The sequence below is a fragment of the Solanum tuberosum genome, unplaced genomic scaffold (genome assembly GCF_000226075.1).
Source record: "Solanum tuberosum cultivar DM 1-3 516 R44 unplaced genomic scaffold, SolTub_3.0 scf00116, whole genome shotgun sequence".
Classification (NCBI taxonomy): domain Eukaryota; kingdom Viridiplantae; phylum Streptophyta; class Magnoliopsida; order Solanales; family Solanaceae; genus Solanum; species Solanum tuberosum.
This window is the reverse complement of record NW_006239040.1, coordinates 133,720-154,500: the sequence shown is the minus strand read 5'-3', so window position 1 is coordinate 154,500 and position 20,781 is coordinate 133,720. Positions and strand designations below refer to the sequence as shown.

Here is a 20,781-nt window from a genome sequence, read left to right as displayed (position 1 = left end):
CTTTACTAATTTAATTTAGTTTGAATTATAGGTATGTTGTTGAATTAATTAGTTTGATTGAGTTAATTATTTTATTCCGTTAAGATTAAGAAGCTCATTAATTAATTAATATTAATCCGTCTTATTTAATATTTAGCCGAATTCACCGACTAAATTCAATTTTGGTAAAAACTCTTAATTCACATGGCCAAATTTGCGATTCATTCGGTCATCTTTTCAATTACATTTGTGGCCCCATTTTTTCCCCCAACTTAAATCAATTATCAGACCACACCCTTTTAATTCCCCAAACTCACAAAGAATAATAATAGCAACAATGTACAATACCCATTTCCAGCCATACATACGTTCCAGCCCACCAGAAATTCCCATTCTAATCCCAAATTCCTAATTAACCCCTAGCCCACCTTTAAATTTCCCAATCAACCCATCCCTTATACTCTACTCCACCAGCAGCCCACACTCATTTACCTGACCCGGCCCACTTTTCTGTTCACAGAACAAAGACCAAGAAGCAGCAACTCACAAGAGATAATCACAACGTCAATTCGAAATAGACGGAAGTAGCATCAATACATGCTAGAACGATAACAACGGCTCCGAACGACACCTTTTCCGTCAAGATACACAGCGTCAAATCCCTTTGTCGTCTTCCCTTGTGTCCCTCTCAAGTCGTACATCGCGAGCAGAGGAGCAGGGCATGCGTCTGGCTCCCTTTCCTCTTCCGGAATGGGTCAAATTTCAAAGAAAAAGGTGTTTATCCTAAATGGTGAAAGAATTTTGGGGGTTTTGATTTTTGAATTAGGCGTTTTCTGTCCGAATTTGACTGTTTTTCCCTCCATCGAATCTACCCTAATTTGGGGATATATAGAGCATCATCTGCTCGTGTGAGGGGGGGCGGAAAAAAGAAGGAGATTTGTTAGGCGGAAATTTTTGAGTTAGAGAAAATATTGGAAGAAGTTGGTGAAAATCGGGAAAAGTTTAAAAATAGGCCAACAATATTATCAGTCATATACAACTATATACATACTTAGAAAATAGACTCCGTGGTAGAGAGGGAGTTAATTTTTGGCTTAGTTCCTTGTTCGCGCTTGTCTTTGCTCTGCTTGTCAGAGTACTCGGAGTAGTATTTCGGTGGTGAAGTCGTCCCCTGCTCGTTCTTGTTCAACTCGCTGCCCCGAAATAGGTAAAATTCCTTTTTCAAATGTCTCGATTCTTTCCTTTTGATTTATTGCTGATGCTGAATGACGGACTGTTGGTTTCAAATTAAGTGCATCTTAATTGTTCGAAGTATAAGATGTGTTATCGGGTTTGTTGTTGCTTTGGTTCGTGGCTGTTTAGATAAAATCTTGGAGTTACTTCGTCGCAAGCACCAGCTCCTTCATTATTTGTTATTGTTAGTCACTCGTATTTCTATTTGAAAGGAGCAGAATCATAGAGAGCAATTGTTATGGGTTTGTCGGAGTCTGAAAAATCTGTTTCCCGTGGAGTATTTAGCTTTAATTTATATTGCTTCTTGCCGTCTTAGATTAGCTCCAAAATGTTCGCTTCTTAACCTTCGTATTTAATCCATCTCAAAAACGGCACTCTCTATTCCGTTGTTTGCGTTCTTGTCTCGGTGTTGGTTTGATGTCTTGGTAAATATTGAAGCATGTCCATCTTTCTCATATTTCTTCATTAATCTGCAATTTGTCAAGGTCTTATCTTTCTCATGTCCGAAAATTATACACTTCCCTATCCTACTTTGTTATTTTATTAATTGGCTCATTCTCGTTTGAGTGTGAAATTTCGCTAATACTAAATAGATGCATCACCTCCCCAATGATTACACAAAAGCATGACATTCATCTCGGTACCATTGTTTGAGCATTCATTACACGTTAGAAGGGAGGGTCATCTATCTATATTGCTACGTTATGTTAAGTCAACATTCGTCTATCATTGTTTATGTCTTGAATTCCTGGCTTTTCTTTGATCTCATGTGTCCCGCTTTAGAATTTAGGGATATCGATTCTAGCCTCGGAGACCATTATTTTGGTCTATTAGCAGTCCGCGATTGTTGTTAGCATAATACTTGCCCTTTCAAAACTTATTGTTAATTTACTGTTTGATCTGATCGAATTTGTTTGAAATCATATGATTGCTAATTTAGTTTTGTTCTAGTTTTTGGTTTGTACTGTAGATAAAAATATTAATTTAAAGGTATCACTTGTGTTAATTCAAAATTGTAGGTAACGTGCTCTGTCCTTGTCATAAGCTTAAAAAATAAAAGTATTTAAGTGTCACGTACTTTGTATCTAAATTTGTTATTGTTTAGTGTTACCACTCATGTTTAAGCCTTCTAATCAACTACTATGGTTAATATATGACATAGCAACATGCTTACAAATCGTATGAGTTTCTATTGTATGTCATTAGCATTTAACTTGTTGTTTTGTCTATGTATAAAATATCTCAATTAATGTAGCATTGATAAGGTTTTTTTTTTAGAGTCAAGCGATTTTTTATATGTATTTTATACCTTTTTTAAAAAAATTGTTAATTATTATGATTTATAAATTGATACCAATAGAATTTCGAGAGTCAATTAATTTTTTTATTTTTTATATAACTTTCAAATATTTAAGTTGTTAATTATTATGATCTATAGTGTTATTTATATTTATACAATTTTTAGATATATAACAAACTAAAAAAAAAAAAGGGAACATAATTTTTCCATATTTGGTAAACAAATAAAGTAATTAGCATTTAAAAAAAATGTTTTTGCCATAAAAAAATAAAATAAAATGAAAGAAGTTATGAGGTATAAATAAAGAAAAGGAAATAAGAAGTGGGACCTATATTATATGCATCTGTCTAGTGTTCTAAAAATTTATTTCATGGTGTCAAATTGCAAGTCTTAATAGTCATTTTATTTTTAGATTATTAATAATTGGTTCTTATCTAATTTTGTTTTAAGGTATGAGTTCGATGTAGTACGTATGTTACTTCCCCTTTTATTATTATTATTATTATTATTATTTTTTTTTTTTTTTTTTTTTTACACTTGAATGCTACGATTATGCTTTGCACCTACGTATTATTAGTTAGTATGGTAGTACATTGATTTTTTTTGTGACGAAGTGGTTATTGAGCCCCTTTAATCATATCTTTAAAGTTATTACTGTGTCCATTATGTTCCTGTATGATTTCCTTTAGTGGGGTTGTGTGTTCATCTATTATTTGAGTCGGTAGACATTTCTTGCAAATCGGTCTGCTTCTTCTATATTTACTTCAAGTCGGATTATACATTGACTTTTGTATCCTTCTTGCTTGCATGTGAAATCTGTCCGAGTTCTTTATGAACTCAAGTCACATTCCTCTCACATTTCGAGAGAGCCATAAAGGCTCAAATTCCTTTATCGAGTCAACCGGCCTATAAAAATCGACGAACAGGTCTCGAAGGTGGAAAAGCGTGAAAGCGGAGGAGAATTGAAAAGATTGGGCTTTGGCCCACTCATTATACGAAAAATTGTATTTTGTTATTTTCGGGCCTAAGCCCTTGTCTTTTAATTATTAATATTCTGCTAGAAGTTTAGGACAGGTGAAGGATGGGCCAAAGGCCCAAAGGAAATTATTTCTTTTAATTTTGAACAGGTGCCACTCAAATGGGCCTTTGGTCCAAAACAAAAATGGGCCCAAATACTGGTCCAAGCGGACAGAAACCAGATTTGGGCCAAACCCTCTTTTCCTCTTTACTTTACACTGTTTATTTTGCTTGTTAGTATTGCCGCTAATTTTAAGGTTGAACAATTCGAATCCCCGAGAGACACCCATTTTGAATTAATTACTTAACTAAATTACTCATCTTTCACTTGACTTTAAAAATAAATAAATAATAAATAAATAAGTTTATAAAATACTTCATTTAAATAATATTGCGACATTTTTCTGTTTCTCCTTTAAAATGGTCCTAACCATAAAATAGTTCAGTTTTGCAATTCGAGCTAAGTTAAGTCATTTTAACCAAATAACTAATTGTCGGATAACCGCATTAGCGGGTGTTCTAGGTGCTTTCAAACCCTTCCTAGAACACTAATATGAACCCCCGAACCCCCTTATATTTTCAACTGATTCCCTGTTTTAATCTATTGAAAATCAGTTTTCTTGATTTTTTCTTAAAAAATTAAGTGGCGACTCTAAAATCAGTCCAAATATATTTTTTAAATAAAACAGTTTTCTTGAGCAATAAAGGTGATCGAGTTAGTTGAACATGTAATTTCTAAAATAGAGATCACAAATTTAAAACTTTTTGCATATTTTCTTGATCGAACTTGTCTTACAAAATTTATGCTCAGTGTACATTTGATATCCAAAGCAAATTTCAAGAAAGTCAACGACGACTCAAACTCTCATTTAATTTTATCATTATATTTCAATACTTTTTATCCTGAAAATGCTTTCTTTCTTAATTTTATTTCCCATTCTACCAACATGTTTTCTCTCATTTTTCAATTTCATATTATCGAATTTGATTTTTGTTCTACTAACATGTTTTAATTTCTTTCATTTTTCAGTTTTTTTATATTGATTTAGAATTCAATGTAATTTGTTCTTAAACTTTAATGGTAAAAATTAAAATGAAATAAAATATAACAAATGACGATTCTTCTACTAAATAAGAAAATGTAAAGAGATTAAAAGAGTAAAATCTCATTTTAGAATGACAAAAAATATATCAAAGTAATATTATACATTGTTCAATATTATTCACTTTTTAAATAAGATGAACAATTTGAGAATCATCCGCAACAAGGATTGTTGGATTCTTAAACCTTTTTTCATAAAATCAATTAGAGAGTAATAATATGACTGCAAAAGACTAATCAAATATCTATACTATGACTGCGACGAGCTCGATTTGATCGTTTGATTGATGAGATAAACATAAATTTTGGAATATATGAAATTTATGTGATTATCTTATCTAGCATTTGGTAATAAATATTCCTTTTGTTTCAATTTATTTATCTAGTTTTACTTGGTATGAAGTTTAATAAAGTAATATTTTTTTTTAAATAAATTATAATCTTAAATCAAAGATATGTAGAATTTACCAAAAGTCTATTTATCTTGTGATTTTAAATATGTTACGTGGAATGTTAAATTGAAATTTTCCACTGAAAAATATTCAATGGTTTTTCCCACACACTAATTTTGATTGAAGCCGTGAACAAAGAAAAAACAGTAGTGTTTTCATAGAAAAAAAATAATAGAAAGTTTCTTAGTATTTCAGTGAGAATTTGTTTCCCACCAAACATTTTGTCAAAGACCTGATTCGATAAAGAATTATTTGTTTTATAACAAAATATTTACATCAATTCTTAATAAAAAAAACTTCTATTTCAAATAATGGACAGAAATTGTTAATCTTATAATTATTTTATCTCACTGTTTTAATATAAATAATGAAATAAGTTAATAAAATAAACTTCTCACAAATATCTCAAATTTCAACCTATAAAATATCTTCACATATCCATCCCACCAATCAAACGACCCCATATGTTCCTTATAATGTAGCTAATAAAATTTAAGAGCCTAATAAAATGAGACTAGCAGCCCCATAATTATTTAATAATAATTAATATTTAATAAATTGAAAGAAATTGCTTGGAAACCTCTATATCCATTAAATAGTAATAATAAAATTAATTTAATAAAAGTCTGTTAGTTTTAAGGGTAAGGGTGGACCAAAAAGGTAGAGTGAGGGGTATTTTTAGCCAAATAGATAGATGAAGGGTATATTTGAACCTTTTCGAATAATCCAAGGGTATTTTTGGCCCTTTTCTGTAGAATTAATTAAGAATAATTCCCATAAGTCCACAAAATAACTTTACATTTTTAAATTTAGTGACCAATCAAACTTACAATAAAAAGCTATAGAAATGGAACGAATAAATTAGCTTTACACCCTCCATTCAAATTTATTTGTGTTTTATTTTTTTATCGGTTTAATAAAAGAATATTGATATATATTCAACTCTTTTTATAGACTTTCTATTTAAAAAATCTATTATGGCTTTTCACGTGACATATTTTAGACCATTAAAAAGTATTTTTATACAATCTAATTTCTATATATGTTTAATTTAAGACCATAAAAGTCAAAATCAAACAAATGAAATGGAGTAAATAAAAAAGATCTCAATTATTGTTGACTTTAACTTTTGTGTTATAAAAGTTCTTTGAAATAGAAATGCAATTATTGCCTTCCAATTCTTTTTTTTTTTTTTTTTTTTTTTTTTACCAAAAAACCATTCGCACAGAAGTGTTCACCTCCTGTGTGATGGGGGGGGCTTTGGCAAGCCCCCTACCATATCCATTTCACTACATATATATAAAAAAATACATGAGTTGGAGGGGGACATCGAGCCTTACCTCCTTTTACATCATAGAATACAAAAAATATCCTAATAGAGATTATGATCAGAAAAGGATCTTAAGTCATTAATCTCCCATGTGATGCACCCAAAAAAAAAAAAAAAAAAAAAAAAAAAACACCTAGAATGTAGCACACGGAAGAAACAAGCGATGAAATGACTTATGGAGGGTCGTAGTGCCAGAAAGAGGCCTTTTTTGGTCTTCTCCTGAAGGAAGGCAAGTGAAGTTTATTCATTCTTAAAAGACCCCTAACCTCGGCCGGAAGTTTAGACTCCTGAAGTAAATGATCGGCTCTTGTATAGTAGTAGCGTACTTAGCAAGAGCATCTGCAACTTCATTTCCTTCCCTGTAACAATGTTTTACTATTATGTTTCTTTGAGCAATCTTATTCTTGATGTCTTCAATAAGGTTGTGGATTCTCCAAGGTAGTTTACAACTCCCATTAATCATTCGAACCACAACTTGAGAGTCCAGTTCTACCTCCAATTCCAATTCAAACAAAGGAGAAAATGTTAGTAATCGGTATTGTGTTCATTGTGTTGGCTTCTGTGGTTTTCATAACTTGTAATTTATTATGCTGCCTATGCGCGGGCCGAGGTGGAGGTAGAACGAAGAAGAAGCTATCAAACATTGAAAAAAGGTACGAAAAAGACCACCACTAGCATCGGTAGCCGTGCCACACGAGATGGGAATATGGTTGTTTTGGCTGGAGCGGGTGGTGCGGTAGTTGGCACGGCTATAGCTAGTGGTGTCATGACTAGTAACGATAAACGTGATTGTGATAATAAGGGTGGTAATAGTAATATTAGTGGTGGTTGTGGAGTTGTAGTTGGAGGTGGTGGTTTTAAGGCTAAAATGTTACTGACAGTAACGACTCTTTAATAACACAAAAATAGTTTAAAGTCTCAAAACCCAACATGCTTTGCAAATAGAATAATTTGTAGCAAAAGAACGTTGAATAATAACACAAGAATAGCTATTGTTTTTACTTGTAAACGGCTAGAAAGGAAAAAGAATGGGCAGCTAGATTAAAATAAAAAAAGCAAAAAGAATGAGTTCTTGAAGTCATTTAGATCTAGGGTTTTCGTTTATCCCAAAAAAAGAAAAAAGATCTACAGGTTTTCAAAGGCAAACTAAGGTTAATGATGCTAAATATATAACTTGGTTATATTAATCCTCAATTTTGACAAGATAAAAATTTAAAATCTAACTGGAAAGAAAGTCTTGGAAAGATGAATAAGTTCTTCCTAAGTAAAACTGTACTGTCCTTATAAGGTATTCGTGATTGAATTTTAAAGAATCGTTACTGGCAATAACGTTTTAGCCTTAAAATGTGGCTATGAGTAACGAATTAATAAAACAAATTTGACAATAACGTTTTATGTCTGTTTACTCCGTCAAATATTTGTCTTTTTTCCATTGATTTTTTTTTAATAAAATAATACCTAAAACGTTACTGCCAAATACGTTTATTCCATTTTTGTAAAAATTTTAAAAAATGTATTGTTTTGGTGAATTGGTTTAAATAATGACTTATTTCGGTCAACTACTCCGATTTGATCGTTTGATTGATGAGATAAAGATAAATTTTGGAATATATGAAATTTATGTGATTATCTTATTTTGTATTTGGTAATGAATATTCCTTTTGTTGCAATTTATTTATCTAGTTTTACTTGGTAGAAGTTTGAGAAAATATTTTAAAAAAATAAATTATAATCTTATATTAAAGATATGTAGAATGTATCAAAAGGTCCATTTATCTTGTGATTTTAAATATGTCACGTGGAAAGTTGAATTGAATTTTTTCACTGAAAAATATTCAAAGGCTTTTCCCACACACTAATTTTGATTGAAGTCGTGAACAAAGAAAAAACAGTTGTGTTTTCATAAAAAAAAATATAGAAAGTTTGTATATCAGTGAGAATTTGTTTTCCCCACGAAAACATTTTATCAGTGACCTAATTCGATAAAAAAAATAAATTGTTTTATAACAAAAAAATTACATTAATTCACAATTTAAAAAACTTCCATTTCAAATAATGGACAGACAAATTGTTAAAAGTTATAATTACTTTATCTCACTACTTTTTAATATAAATAATGAAATAAATTAATAAAATAAACTTATCTCACAAATATCTCAAATTTCAACCTATAAAATATCTTCACATATCCATCCCACCAATCAAACGACCCCTTATGTTCCTAATAATGTTGCTAATAAAATTTAAGAGCCTAATAAAATGAGACTAGCATCCCCATCAATATTTCTTAATAAATTGAAAGAAATTGCTTGGAAACCTCTATACCCATTAATAATGTTGACTTTTTTCTAGTTCTTTTTTTCCTTTCAATTACAATGATCTTTATCAACCAACAACCATATCATAGGAATCTGAAAATGAATTGAGGTGAGATAGTTGAGATTTCTCTGTCCTTAATTAGACATTTGAATTCAAATCTCGAGAATTGAATTTCTTTTATTAAAAATGTTGCCTCCAAAAATAAACCTTGCAATATATAGACAACTAATGTGAAACCCTAAAGGGACCTATCATGGTTGACTTTTGACTTCATAAATGTAGCCAAATGGAAAATTAAGAAGAAGAAAAAAAGAAGCATAATGTTTTGAATAGTAGCAAATGAATTGATCTAAGAATTGGTTAAGAATAATTCCCAAGTTACTTAATTTCAGGTGAATTTAATTTAGAAACTCAATAGTATAATCTGGTATAACTGATGTTGAAAAACAAACTGTTTTCCTTATATATTATAAGTAAAATCCAAACTATAATACTCTCTTCATTCTAATTTACATGATAACGTTAAGTCCACAAAATAACTTCACATTTTAAATTTAGTGACCAATCAAACTTACAATAAAAGCTAGAAATGGGACGAATAAATTAGCTTTATACTCCCTCCATTCAAATTTAGTTGTCTTTTGTTTTTTTTTATCAGTTTAAAAAAGAATCTTGATATTCAACTCTTTGTATAGACTTTTTATTTAAAAATCTATTATGATTTTTCACGTGATATGTTTAAGACCATTAAAAAATATTTTTGTACAATCTAATTTCTATATATCTTTAGTTTAAGACCATAAAAGTCAAAATCAAACAAATAAAATGGAGTAAATAAAAAAAAACCTCAATTATTGTTGACTTTAACTAATTTTGTGTTATAAAAGTTCTTTGAAATAGAAAGGCAATTATTGTCTTCCAATTCAAACAAAGGAGAAAATGTTAGTAATCGGTATTGTGTTCATTGTGTTGGCTTCTGTGTTTTTCATAACATGTAATTTATTATGCTGCTTATGCGCAGGCCGAGGTGGAGGTAGATCGAAGAAGTCACCCGACGTAGAAAAAGGTATGAAAAAGACCATCACTAGCACCGGTAGTCGTGCCACACGAGATGGGAATATGGTTGTTTTGGCTGGAGCGGGTGGTGCGGTAGTTGGCACGGCTATAGCTAATGGTGTCATGACTAGTAACGATAAACGTGATCGTGATAATAAGGGTGGTAATAGTAATATTAGTGGTGGTTGTGGAGTTGTAGTTGGAGGTGATGGTGGTGGTGGTATGGATAATTCCGATACGAATCACGGGTGTTGTTGTGGCGGTGGTGGTGGTGATGGTGGTGGTTGCGGTGGTGGTTGTGGTGGATGTGGAGGTTAGTTAGTTACTAGTTTTCAATTTGGACGCTAGCCATGTAATTTTTTATTATGGTTGATAATTGTAAGATGTAATGCACATTGGATTTTTCCTCTTCTTGTAGTTTTCTTTCCTTTTGTTGTTTTAGATTTATTTATTTTTGTTGTGTATGTTGTTTTACTTAAGGATGTGTACCGGTGAAAATAGATGGAGCAGCAATAAATACATGTCATGATCTTTGGAGAAATTTTTGAATATCATCTCTTTCAATACTATATTAATTAAGACTTTGTTATAAATAGTATGTAATTATTTAAATTTATTAATTATAAATGATTGTAGGATTATAAGATCAATAAATACAATTAATAATTAAGATTCAGATTTAAAAAACAAACAAATTTAACAATTGATATATGAATAATTAATTCTAAGATCTTCTTAATTAAATACAACAAATGAGGCCTTGATCGAGTAAGAGACCCTTTTGCATCTTTCTTCTTACGTCACTTTAATTTTGATATGTCTCAACAATGTTTAGACATGATTAAAAAAAATCATAGCATTGAAAGGTTGTCTTCATCTATGAGGCAGATCGAGTTAATTGAACATGTAATTTTTCAAATGAAGGTCACAAGTTTAAAATATTTTACATATTTTTTCGATAGAACTTGCGTACTGAATTTGTCTATTGCACATAGTTGACATCCAAAGTAAATTTCAAGAAAGTCAACGACGACTCAAACTCAAGTTGGATTAATTATATTCCCAAATCAAATAAATGTGCAAACACATGCCTTCAATATATAACACACAAAAGTCGTACTGAAGTTCCTAAATACAATCACATTTTCCTTTATTTCTTCGCTCTGAAATATATATACTCATCGTGTTCTTATCCAAATAATACAAATTTTCTCTACTTAAACTTCGTAAAAGAATAAATTTCTTAAGGACGTACAATATTTGCAAATAGTTATATATTAAGATGGATAATGAATCTATTATGGTACTATATTTGGTTCTAGGTATATTTGTGGCATTTGTTATGTCATTTATTTGTTGTATTTGTTGTAGCAAGATGTTGAGGAATATTGAAACTATTCCTGGTGGTGGAATATTGAATGCAACCCAAACAAGTAGAGTTTCTGGTGGAAGAAGGAACAATAATATTGATGGTGCTGGTGTTGGTGTTGGTGTTCTTGCTATGGCTACTCTAACAAGCATAACGTGTGATACAAGTAATATGTTCGGAGGTTTTCAATGTGACGGTGGTGGTGGTTTTGGTCATAGTGGTGGTGGTGGTTGGGGTGGCGGAGGTGGTGGTGGTGGATTTTGAATAGGTCAAAGTCATGTTATTACTATTCTTTAGTACTTAAATAATTCAAATTGCTATAATGTATATATATATCACTCAACGCTCATGTTATATTATATAAAATCTTGTTGTTTTGTTAGAAATGTCAAAGTAGATAAAAGTTTGGAGTTCATTTCTAGTATTGATATTCAACTAATAAGTTATTATCTGAGTTATCCTTTTAGTTACTCGATTCTACTTTTCTTTAATAAAGAAAGTAACTTTCTGAAATAATAACTATTAATTACTCTATTATTTTGTGTTACGTCTCCGATTGGACAATGTAGGAGAAAAATAGGTTTCAAGAAACTTAAAAAGAGGTTCTTGAAAGTTGAATATGTGTGTATAATTTATAGTTGTTCTTGAAGAGTTGTGAGTATTTTGTTAGTATATATAGGAGAAGAACTTTCTTATAAAAGTTAAGTGAAGGAAATAATGTAAAAATTCCAAGACGTGCAATTTCACATACTTACTATTTAGAAATTGAATAATTCGATAATATATGATAGAGTAATATCTATTCTTAAGAAATTTGAGCCTTGACAAATTTGTCGCTAATTCATAGCTAAATTGGATAAGTATGAGATTTTTGCTATTTAGCTATGAAAAATTTGTTTGTCCCTAATCTTTTAATTTTCCACCTTAAAGTAGCATAAAGATTTACATAATTACACTCACTAATTCTGGATGACAATCATACACAAGTTAATTATATGTATATAGTCCATCTCTTCGTGTTTATGGATGTTAATTCCTATATACAAGCTTTCGGGAAGATTGTAATGATTGTCGTTAGTGATTTATTATTGTAATGGTGGCTGATGATGATAATTGTAATTTGTAAATAGTGATTAATGGTGGTAAAACAAACTTATGTGATTGACTAAAAGCTATAAGTTGCAGAGGCGGACCCACCCTATAATAACTTCGGGTAAAAATCCTGTCAGTATAACTATATATATATCTATCTTGAAAACTGACATAAATTAGGATATAGATAACCGCGCACCCATGAAGAGTGTAGGTTTGCTATTGTGTTGCTGGTTCAAACTAGAGGAATCAATACCCATGAGACATGGATTTGAATCTAGCTACAATGCTATTTTATTGTTTTTATTTTTTAAGTTTATCTTAGAGCTCATATTTGAGCTAAGGTAATATTTGGGGGAAAATAAGCAAATACCCCATATATTAATGATACCACAACAATATACATATATACTCTTATAGTATCATTGACTAATGAGTAATTTCTGAACAAGAAATATTAATGATACCACAACAATATACATATATACTCTTATAGTATCATTGACTAATGAGTAATTTCTGAACAAGAAATATTAATGATACCACAACAATATACATATATACTCTTATAGTATCATTGACTAATGAGTAATTTCTGAACAAGAAATATTAATGATACCACAACAATATACATATATACTCTTATAGTATCATTGACTAATGAGTAATTTCTGAACAAGAAATATTAATGATACCACAACAATATACATATATACTCTTATAGTATCATTGACTAATAAGTAATTTTTTAACAAAAAACCTTAATGATACCAATACAGTATATATATACTGATTTAGTATCAGTTAAGCGAAATTATCAACCTTAATGATATCAATACAGTATATGATACCGATTTAGTATCACTTAAGCGAAAATTATCACCCTTAATGAATGGGGGTATGGACTGTAATTATTTATGAGAGAATGGGTATTTCTGGAATTACTTTGGATTTGGGTATGAACTTGTAATTATTTTAGATTTTATGGCCCATTTATGTAGTTTTCCCTAATATTTGTGCATCCGAAGTCTTCAAAACATGGGTTAGCCTCTGACAAGCTGTTAGAGAAAGCGTGCGGGACGTTTGCTCTAATACTATGTTGAAGTGTGTGACCATCTAATCTAAAAATTTATACGGTTTAAAATAACACATTTTATTTATTTAATTATATTCTCAAATCGATGACGGTTAGTGATGATCTTCTTCTCACGTCACTTTAATTTTGAAACGATCTGTTAATAAATAATATTAAAAGGTTGTTCTTTCCCATGTTATGACATTCCAAGTAAATTTCAATAAAGTCAATGAAGACTCAACACAAGTTGGATTAATATTCTCAAATTTTCATGTGCAAACACATGTCTTCATGCAGAAATTACGTAAAGTTAAGAAACCAAAAGACCTCAATATATAACACATTAAAGTCATGTTGAAGTTATACCATTTAAAGTTCTTGTTTTGTACGTGTTCATCTTACTATAATCACATTTTCCTTTATTTCTTTGCTCTGATTAATATTCTCATCGTGTTAATATAGTAGAAGCTTAAATTCCTTAAGGACAGTATAATTACGCGTCTTAGTCTTCTATTTTTTGACATGGAGGAAGTTGTTATGGTACTCCTTATGGCCTTACCTGTGTCTGTGGTTGTGGTTCTTATCGTTCTTATTATCGCGTTTTCCAGCAAGACAGAGAAGAACAATGAGAGTCCTGCTGGTAACAATGCAACCCAAAGAAGTATAGATTCTGGTGGAATGGGGAACATTCATAGCATAGGTGATGGTGCTATTGGTGTAGCTACTCTAACCAGCATAACATGTAGTGGTGGTGGGGGTGGTTTTGGTGGGGGAGGAGGTGGTGGTGGTGGTTGTGGAGGTGGTGGTTTTGGTGGAGGAGGGGGTGGTGGTGGAGGAGGAGGAGGAGGAGGAGGAGGAGGTGGTGGTGGATGCTGAATTGGTAAAAAATGTAACTACTATTCTATATAGTAAAATGTTTTGATTTCAAGTTGTAATTTCCTTCATGTTTTTATTTTTAAAGCTTGTTGGTTATTGATAGAAATGTCAATGTTGAGATACTTTGTGAAGTGTTTGTTTGGACCATATATGGAAGAAAATTAATCAAAGAAAAAGGCAGTCTGATGCACTAAGCATCCCGAGTTATAGTTGGGGTACGTAGACAGTCTACCCTAACACAAACATTAATGTTTGTTTCCACTGTTCAAATTCATAAAATCATACAAAAAAACGTTTTCTTCATCTCACACACTTCTTGTACGTGCAACTGTTATCCACACAAGCATAAAAGGTGGTATTAATACCAAACTAGTCTGGAGAGTAATAGGACCCTGCAAAGTTGAGTGGTGTAGTTGGAAAGATGAGAGAATGCTAGTTTGAGAGGTAGTTATTTATTATCTCAAGAACAAATTGACACATTAATTTTTACATGGGATTAAAATTTAACTACATGTATATTAAAAAGAATTGAAAAATGTGCATGGCATTTATACAAATAAAAAAATTAACTAATTATGATAAATGATAATTTCAATTGTTTATTTTAGACTTTTATTTTCAACACCTTTTTTTCCTAGTAATGTTCCAATATCGTATTAAAGTGAGATTACTACTCTAATAATTTATTTGACTTGAAAAAAAAGTCAACATTTATAGAATTGAAAAATGCGCATGGCATTTATACAAATAAAAAAAATAAACTAATTATGATAAATGATAATTTCAATTGTTTCTTTTAAACTTTTATTTTCAACACCTTTTTTTCCTAGTAATGTTCCAATATCGTATCAAAGTGAGATTACTACTCTAATAATTTATTTGACTTGAAAATAAAAAGTCAACATTTAACGATAAAATTCATTTTGTAATGTCATTATAGTTTTTTATAATTATTATAATTTTAATTTTCTTAAACCTATTTCTAAGAAAATATTACTTGGTAAATCTCCAAATAAAAGAGTTCTTAGATAAATTTTCAAGAAAAAAAATTCCACTTAAAATTACAACAACAAAATTTTCAAGTATATACATATTTCCAAGTAAATCCCCAACAAAATTCTTAGAACTTGAATCTTTAGATAAATCCCCACGTAAGTATTCTTAGCTAAATCTGCAAGTAACTTTATTCATGGATTTTCTTGTAAACTAACATAGAAATTAGTTTTAGCTCATTACTCTGCGGATTTACCTATGAAAACAATACCAACAGATTAGTTGACCGAAATAATTTTTGCATGTAAAAAGTTGTAGAATTTATAAATTTCATATTTCGGCTTGAAAATTCATTGGAAATTTGCGTTCTTATGGTAGACGCGTCTTGAAGTTGTTATTGTTGACATATTTTCCTTTATTTTTTTGGTTTGCGTTCCTCATCATGTTGTTGTCGAAATACATACAATATATATAGGAGCATAAACTCCTTAGGATAGTCATAGAAATTATTAACATGAAGGTAGGTACTATCATACTCCTTACGGTCCTAACTTTGTTTGCGATGTTTGTTGTCTTCATTATGAGCTATGTAATTATTTCCAGCAAGATGAAGAAAAAGAAAAAGAGTCTTGTGGGTGGAAGAGGAGGAAACATTCATAGTATAGGTGATGGTGCTATTGGCATGGCTACTCTCACTAGCATAACATGTAGTGGAGGTGGTGATGGTCATTTTGGTGGAGGAAGGGGTGGTGGTGGTGGTTTTGTTGGAGGAGGGGGTGGTGGTTTTGGTGGAGGAGGGGGTGGTGGCGGTGATGGTTGTGGAGGAGGGGGTGGTGATGGCGGTGGTGTAGGAGGTGGAGGTGGTGATGGCGGAGGAGGAGGAGGAGGAGGAGGTGGTGGTGGATGCTGAATTGGTAAAAAATGTAACTACTATTCTATATAGTAAAATGTTTTGATTTCAAGTTGTAATTTCCTTCATGTTTTTATTTTTAAAGCTTGTTGGTTATTGATAGAAATGTCAATGTTGAGATACTTTGTGAAGTGTTTGTTTGGACCATATATGGAAGAAAATTAATCAAAGAAAAAGGCAGTCTGATGCACTAAGCATCCCGAGTTATAGTTGGGGTACGTAGACAGTCTACCCTAACACAAACATTAATGTTTGTTTCCACTGTTCAAATTCATAAAATCATACAAAAAAACGTTTTCTTCATCTCACACACTTCTTGTACGTGCAACTGTTATCCACACAAGCATAAAAGGTGGTATTAATACCAAACTAGTCTGGAGAGTAATAGGACCCTGCAAAGTTGAGTGGTGTAGTTGGAAAGATGAGAGAATGCTAGTTTGAGAGGTAGTTATTTATTATCTCAAGAACAAATTGACACATTAATTTTTACATGGGATTAAAATTTAACTACATGTATATTAAAAAGAATTGAAAAATGTGCATGGCATTTATACAAATAAAAAAAATAAACTAATTATGATAAATGATAGGTGGTGGAGGAGGTGGTGGTGGATGTTGAATTGGTTAAATTGTGTAACTACTATTCTTTAGTACTTCAATCATTTGATTTCAAGTTGTAATTTCCTTCATGTTTTTTTTTATTTTAAAAGTTGTTGGTTTGGATAGACATGTCAATATTGAGATACTATGTTAACTGTCCATTTGGACCATATATGGAAGAAAATTATTGAAAGAAAAGGGTGTCTGGTGCACCAAGCATCCCGCGTTAGCAGGGGTAGACAACCTATCCTAACACAAGCATTAGAGCTTCGTTCCACAGTTCCAACCCATGACCTATAGGTCATATAGAGAACTTTTTTTTCATCTCACGCACTTCTTGTACGTGCAAACACTATCTACATGAGCGCAAAAATGTGTTATTAATACCGTTCGAACTAGTCTAAGGAGTGGTGTAGTTCGAAAGATAGGCCAAGTTTTAGGTAGTTATTTATTATCTCAAGAACAAATTGATACATGATCTTATTAATGCTAAATTAATACAATAGTACTTGAGCATTCTTCTTAAACTACTTACATGACTAGATATGAGACATGCCAAGTAGTATTTTTTGATAGTCACCGTTAGTTATTAAATCCGTTTTGTTTGTTGGACAAAAGGTGCTCCACTTTAACAAATTTTAGTAGACAGAGTTACCTGGTATCTGTGTTGGTAGGAGGTAGCAAGTACCAAGAGGACCTTGCAAGAAATGATAACTAGAAATACCTTTTGATTAAGCAGGCTTTGGGTACATCATCTCACTGATTCAATATGTCCGGATGACAAAAGTCTTCTTTACTTTCTTAAACTGTGCCAATCAAATTGAAACGGAGAGAGTAACATCTTTTACAGTGATAACAAGTCATGATCTATGCAACTTACTTGTTTCGTGTCATCCATTATCGTCCACAATGTGCAGCTGATCTCATCAAAGTTCAAATGGGACTGATCTCCAGAGAGAAATAAACCAATATTGTTTTTCAACAAAACCCAACTGCAACCTGGAATTTTCTTTATTCTTTTCAATTTCTTTGCCAGCCTAACTCGTTCCTCGTCTTTCTTCTTTCCGACAATACAATAAAGATCAGACAAGACCACGTATGGAGCTGCATTACTTGGTTCTAAGTCCAAAATCTTTTGAGCTGCAAGCTTTGCAAGATCAAGGCGCAACCGAGTCTTGCTGGCACCAAGAAGAGCACCCCAAACCCCAGAATGTGTCTTGAATGGCATAGAATCGATTAGACTAACTGCTTCATCAAGTAAATCAGCTCGTCCTAGGATATCAACCATTATAGTATAATGATCAGGCTCTGGTTCAATGTTGTATAATGATTTCATCGATTTGAAGTAGTTCCATCCTTCTTCTACGAGCCCTGCATGCATACATGCTGATAGAACCCCTAGAAAAGTGATACCATTAGGTTGCTCACCTTCATTCTGCAACTGGTGAAACAACTTAAGTGCTTCTCTGGCATAGCCATTTTGTGCAAATCCAGTAATCATTGCATTGAAAGAAACAATATTCGGGTAATTTATGAATTTAAAAATCCTATAGGCATCATCTAAACTTCCACACTTCGAATACATTGAGATTAGAGAACTTTGGATAGACAAATCTAACTCCATATCCATTTTCAAAACAAGAGCATGAATTTGCAGTCCTTGATTCAACATGGCCATACCAGCTGAAGCACTAAGCATGCTACTTAAAGTTAGAGGATTTGGTCTAACTGCACTTTGAAGCATTTTAACAAACCAGCAAAAAGCCTCCTCATATTCCCCTTTATTTACAAAACTAGATATAAGAGCTGTCCATGCAACATCATCTTTCTCGGGGATCATTTTAAATAGCTCGACACAAATTTCAGTCAACCCCTTTTCAGAAAACCCTGTAATCATGGCTGTCCACGAAACAACATCCTTTTCCGGAGCTCTTTTGAAAATCTCATATCCCTCTTCAAGTTTTCCAGCTTGAACAAAACCACTAATAAGTGAATTCCATGAAATGACGTCTTTCCTTAACATTGAATCAAACAAACTTTTAGCTGCATTTACACAACCAAATCTAGAGTACATAGTGATCAATGAATTACCCAAGAAAACATCAAATTCAAATCCCAAACGAGATACCAACCCGTGGACTTGATAGCCTTGTTGACGCTTACTAAATCTTCCACAAGCTTCTAAGACGATTGTTAGTATAGTAGGCTCCAGTCTCACATCACCTTCTCTTCTCATTGTTAGAAACAAATCAAACCCATCCTCGAAACAACAAACTTTCATATACCCATCAATCATAGCACCCCAAGTTACCTCATTTCTCTCCTTCATCATATCAAACAACTCCCGACCCTTAATAACTCTCCCATTCTTGGAGTACCCATCAATCATTGCACTACAAGAAACAATATCTTTCCGCACCATACCATCAAAAACACGAACTGCATCCTCTAACTTCCGAACTTTCAAATATCCATTAATCAATACATTTGAACAAACAGGTTCCCGAAAAACCATAGGTGTCCGATTATACAAATCCTCTGCCATATCAACTCTCCCTGCATTAACAAACCCGGTAATCATCGCAGCAAAAGACACCGAATTTCTCTCCGGCATAAGCTGAAAGAAACTAAAAATCTCACCAATTTCAACTCTATTCCTCATGTAAGCAGTCAGCATTGCATTCCACGAAGCAACACTCCTCTCAGGCATTTTATCGAACACTTCACGTGCATTCTTGAGTTGTCTGTTTTGTGAGTATGCAGTGAGCATTGCCGTCCAAGAAACGATATTTTTGCTGGGCATACTGTAGAAAATGGATTCAGCTTCTTTAATGTCCCCGTTTCGGCCATTTTCTGCGATTTGGGTGTTACAGTAAATCAAGAATTTGTTCGTTTTAGTGCCGGCGTTGAAAAGGGTCTTCGAAGAAGTTGAGTATTTAAGGTTGGAAAGTGAAAATTCTGAGAAAGAGAGAAGAAGGGATACATGTAAAGAGTTCAGCTTTGTTATCATTACTGAGAATCCCATAAAGCTTTAAGCTTCCATGGGAGAACTTTGAACTTTGAAGGAGAAAGGAAAGCGCGGTTTTTTCAAATCTTCCTTTAATATTTTGTTTTCTACTTTAACTATGGCTCAATAGTTAGCGAAACATAGCTACACTCTAATTTCTGATGATGTGTGTAAACTCTCTCGTTTGTTTAAAATTTTTGTTACGTGACACCTCACCTGAAAAAATAATTTCACTATTGTAGATCAAAATAAATTAATATTAGATTAAAAGTTAAGGTTAAAGGTTAAAATTATCACCATATAAATTAATTTATTCCAATCATGGCATCCACCATCTTCTTTGTGGTCTAGACTCTGTCGTTATATTGATATCTCTGACTTGAAGGAGAGAGTTCAGAGTTTAAAGAAGTCAATATAAAATATATTTTAAAGAATTAATGTATCAGCAAATAGAGTCGTTATATGTGTAGGTGAACGAAGATTTTAGGGACAAACGCGCCTAGAAGCATTTCTTGACAAACATTTGGTCTAGTCAATGTCTGAGTGTATTTCGGTAATCATTAGGTGATAGTTCATATAAGAAACTCACACTCTTACTAGTGAAGGTAAGAAACTCGATAAAATGGAATAATTTAGGTGAGTTTTTTACTCTTAACTCAATAACTAATTTAATAGTAGTTTGGCTAAGACATAATGTATAAATGTGTCATTTAATTTGATATCTTGATATTTATGCCTTTTATATTTGAATGTGCACCAATTATGTATTGTTGACACCTAATTTTGACCCTCCGCGATAAGAATTAATTGGTGAGCTTCTTAAATTCCGAACGATTTGAAATAATTGACCTTATAAAATTCAAAATATTTTCAAGTTAGTTTTATGTGATTTTGTCACTTTTTGTCACTTTTTAAATAATATATATATATATTATATTATTAATTAACATATTTTATAAATATTTGAAAATCATCTCAAAAAGATTTCGTTTTAATTAAATATTTGGTTAATTAGTTTAGTGACTTTGTCACCTTTTGGAACTCTTAAATAATATATATATATATATATAA

General features: G+C 31.8%; 4 protein-coding genes and 1 pseudogene across 4 annotated transcripts; 4 read left to right on the top strand and 1 right to left on the bottom strand.

Annotated features, from left to right (window-relative positions):
- The first annotated feature begins 6,927 nt into the window (after positions 1-6,927).
- On the top strand, positions 6,928-7,442 carry LOC102603625 (uncharacterized; annotated as a pseudogene).
- Positions 7,443-9,604: 2,162 nt separating this feature from the next.
- On the top strand, positions 9,605-10,309 carry LOC107057761 (chorion class high-cysteine HCB protein 13-like). Its single transcript, XM_015309834.1, has one exon. The coding sequence runs from the start codon at positions 9,672-9,674 to the stop codon at positions 10,104-10,106; it is 435 nt and encodes a 144-aa protein (XP_015165320.1). The 5' UTR covers positions 9,605-9,671; the 3' UTR covers positions 10,107-10,309.
- A 3,537-nt stretch (positions 10,310-13,846) lies between these two features.
- On the top strand, positions 13,847-14,200 carry LOC107061073 (keratin, type II cytoskeletal 1-like). The gene has a single exon (XM_015309813.1). The coding sequence runs from the start codon at positions 13,847-13,849 to the stop codon at positions 14,198-14,200; it is 354 nt and encodes a 117-aa protein (XP_015165299.1).
- Positions 14,201-15,800: 1,600 nt separating this feature from the next.
- LOC107061072 (putative glycine-rich cell wall structural protein 1) lies at positions 15,801-16,103 on the top strand. Its single transcript, XM_015309812.1, has one exon. It carries the CDS (start codon positions 15,801-15,803, stop codon positions 16,101-16,103), a length of 303 nt encoding a protein of 100 aa, XP_015165298.1.
- Positions 16,104-17,020: 917 nt separating this feature from the next.
- On the bottom strand, positions 17,021-19,863 carry LOC102587602 (pentatricopeptide repeat-containing protein At1g53600, mitochondrial). Its single transcript, XM_006349931.2, has one exon. It carries the CDS (start codon positions 19,726-19,728, stop codon positions 17,548-17,550), a length of 2,181 nt encoding a protein of 726 aa, XP_006349993.1. The 5' UTR covers positions 19,729-19,863; the 3' UTR covers positions 17,021-17,547.
- Between the last annotated feature and the right edge of the window lie 918 nt (positions 19,864-20,781).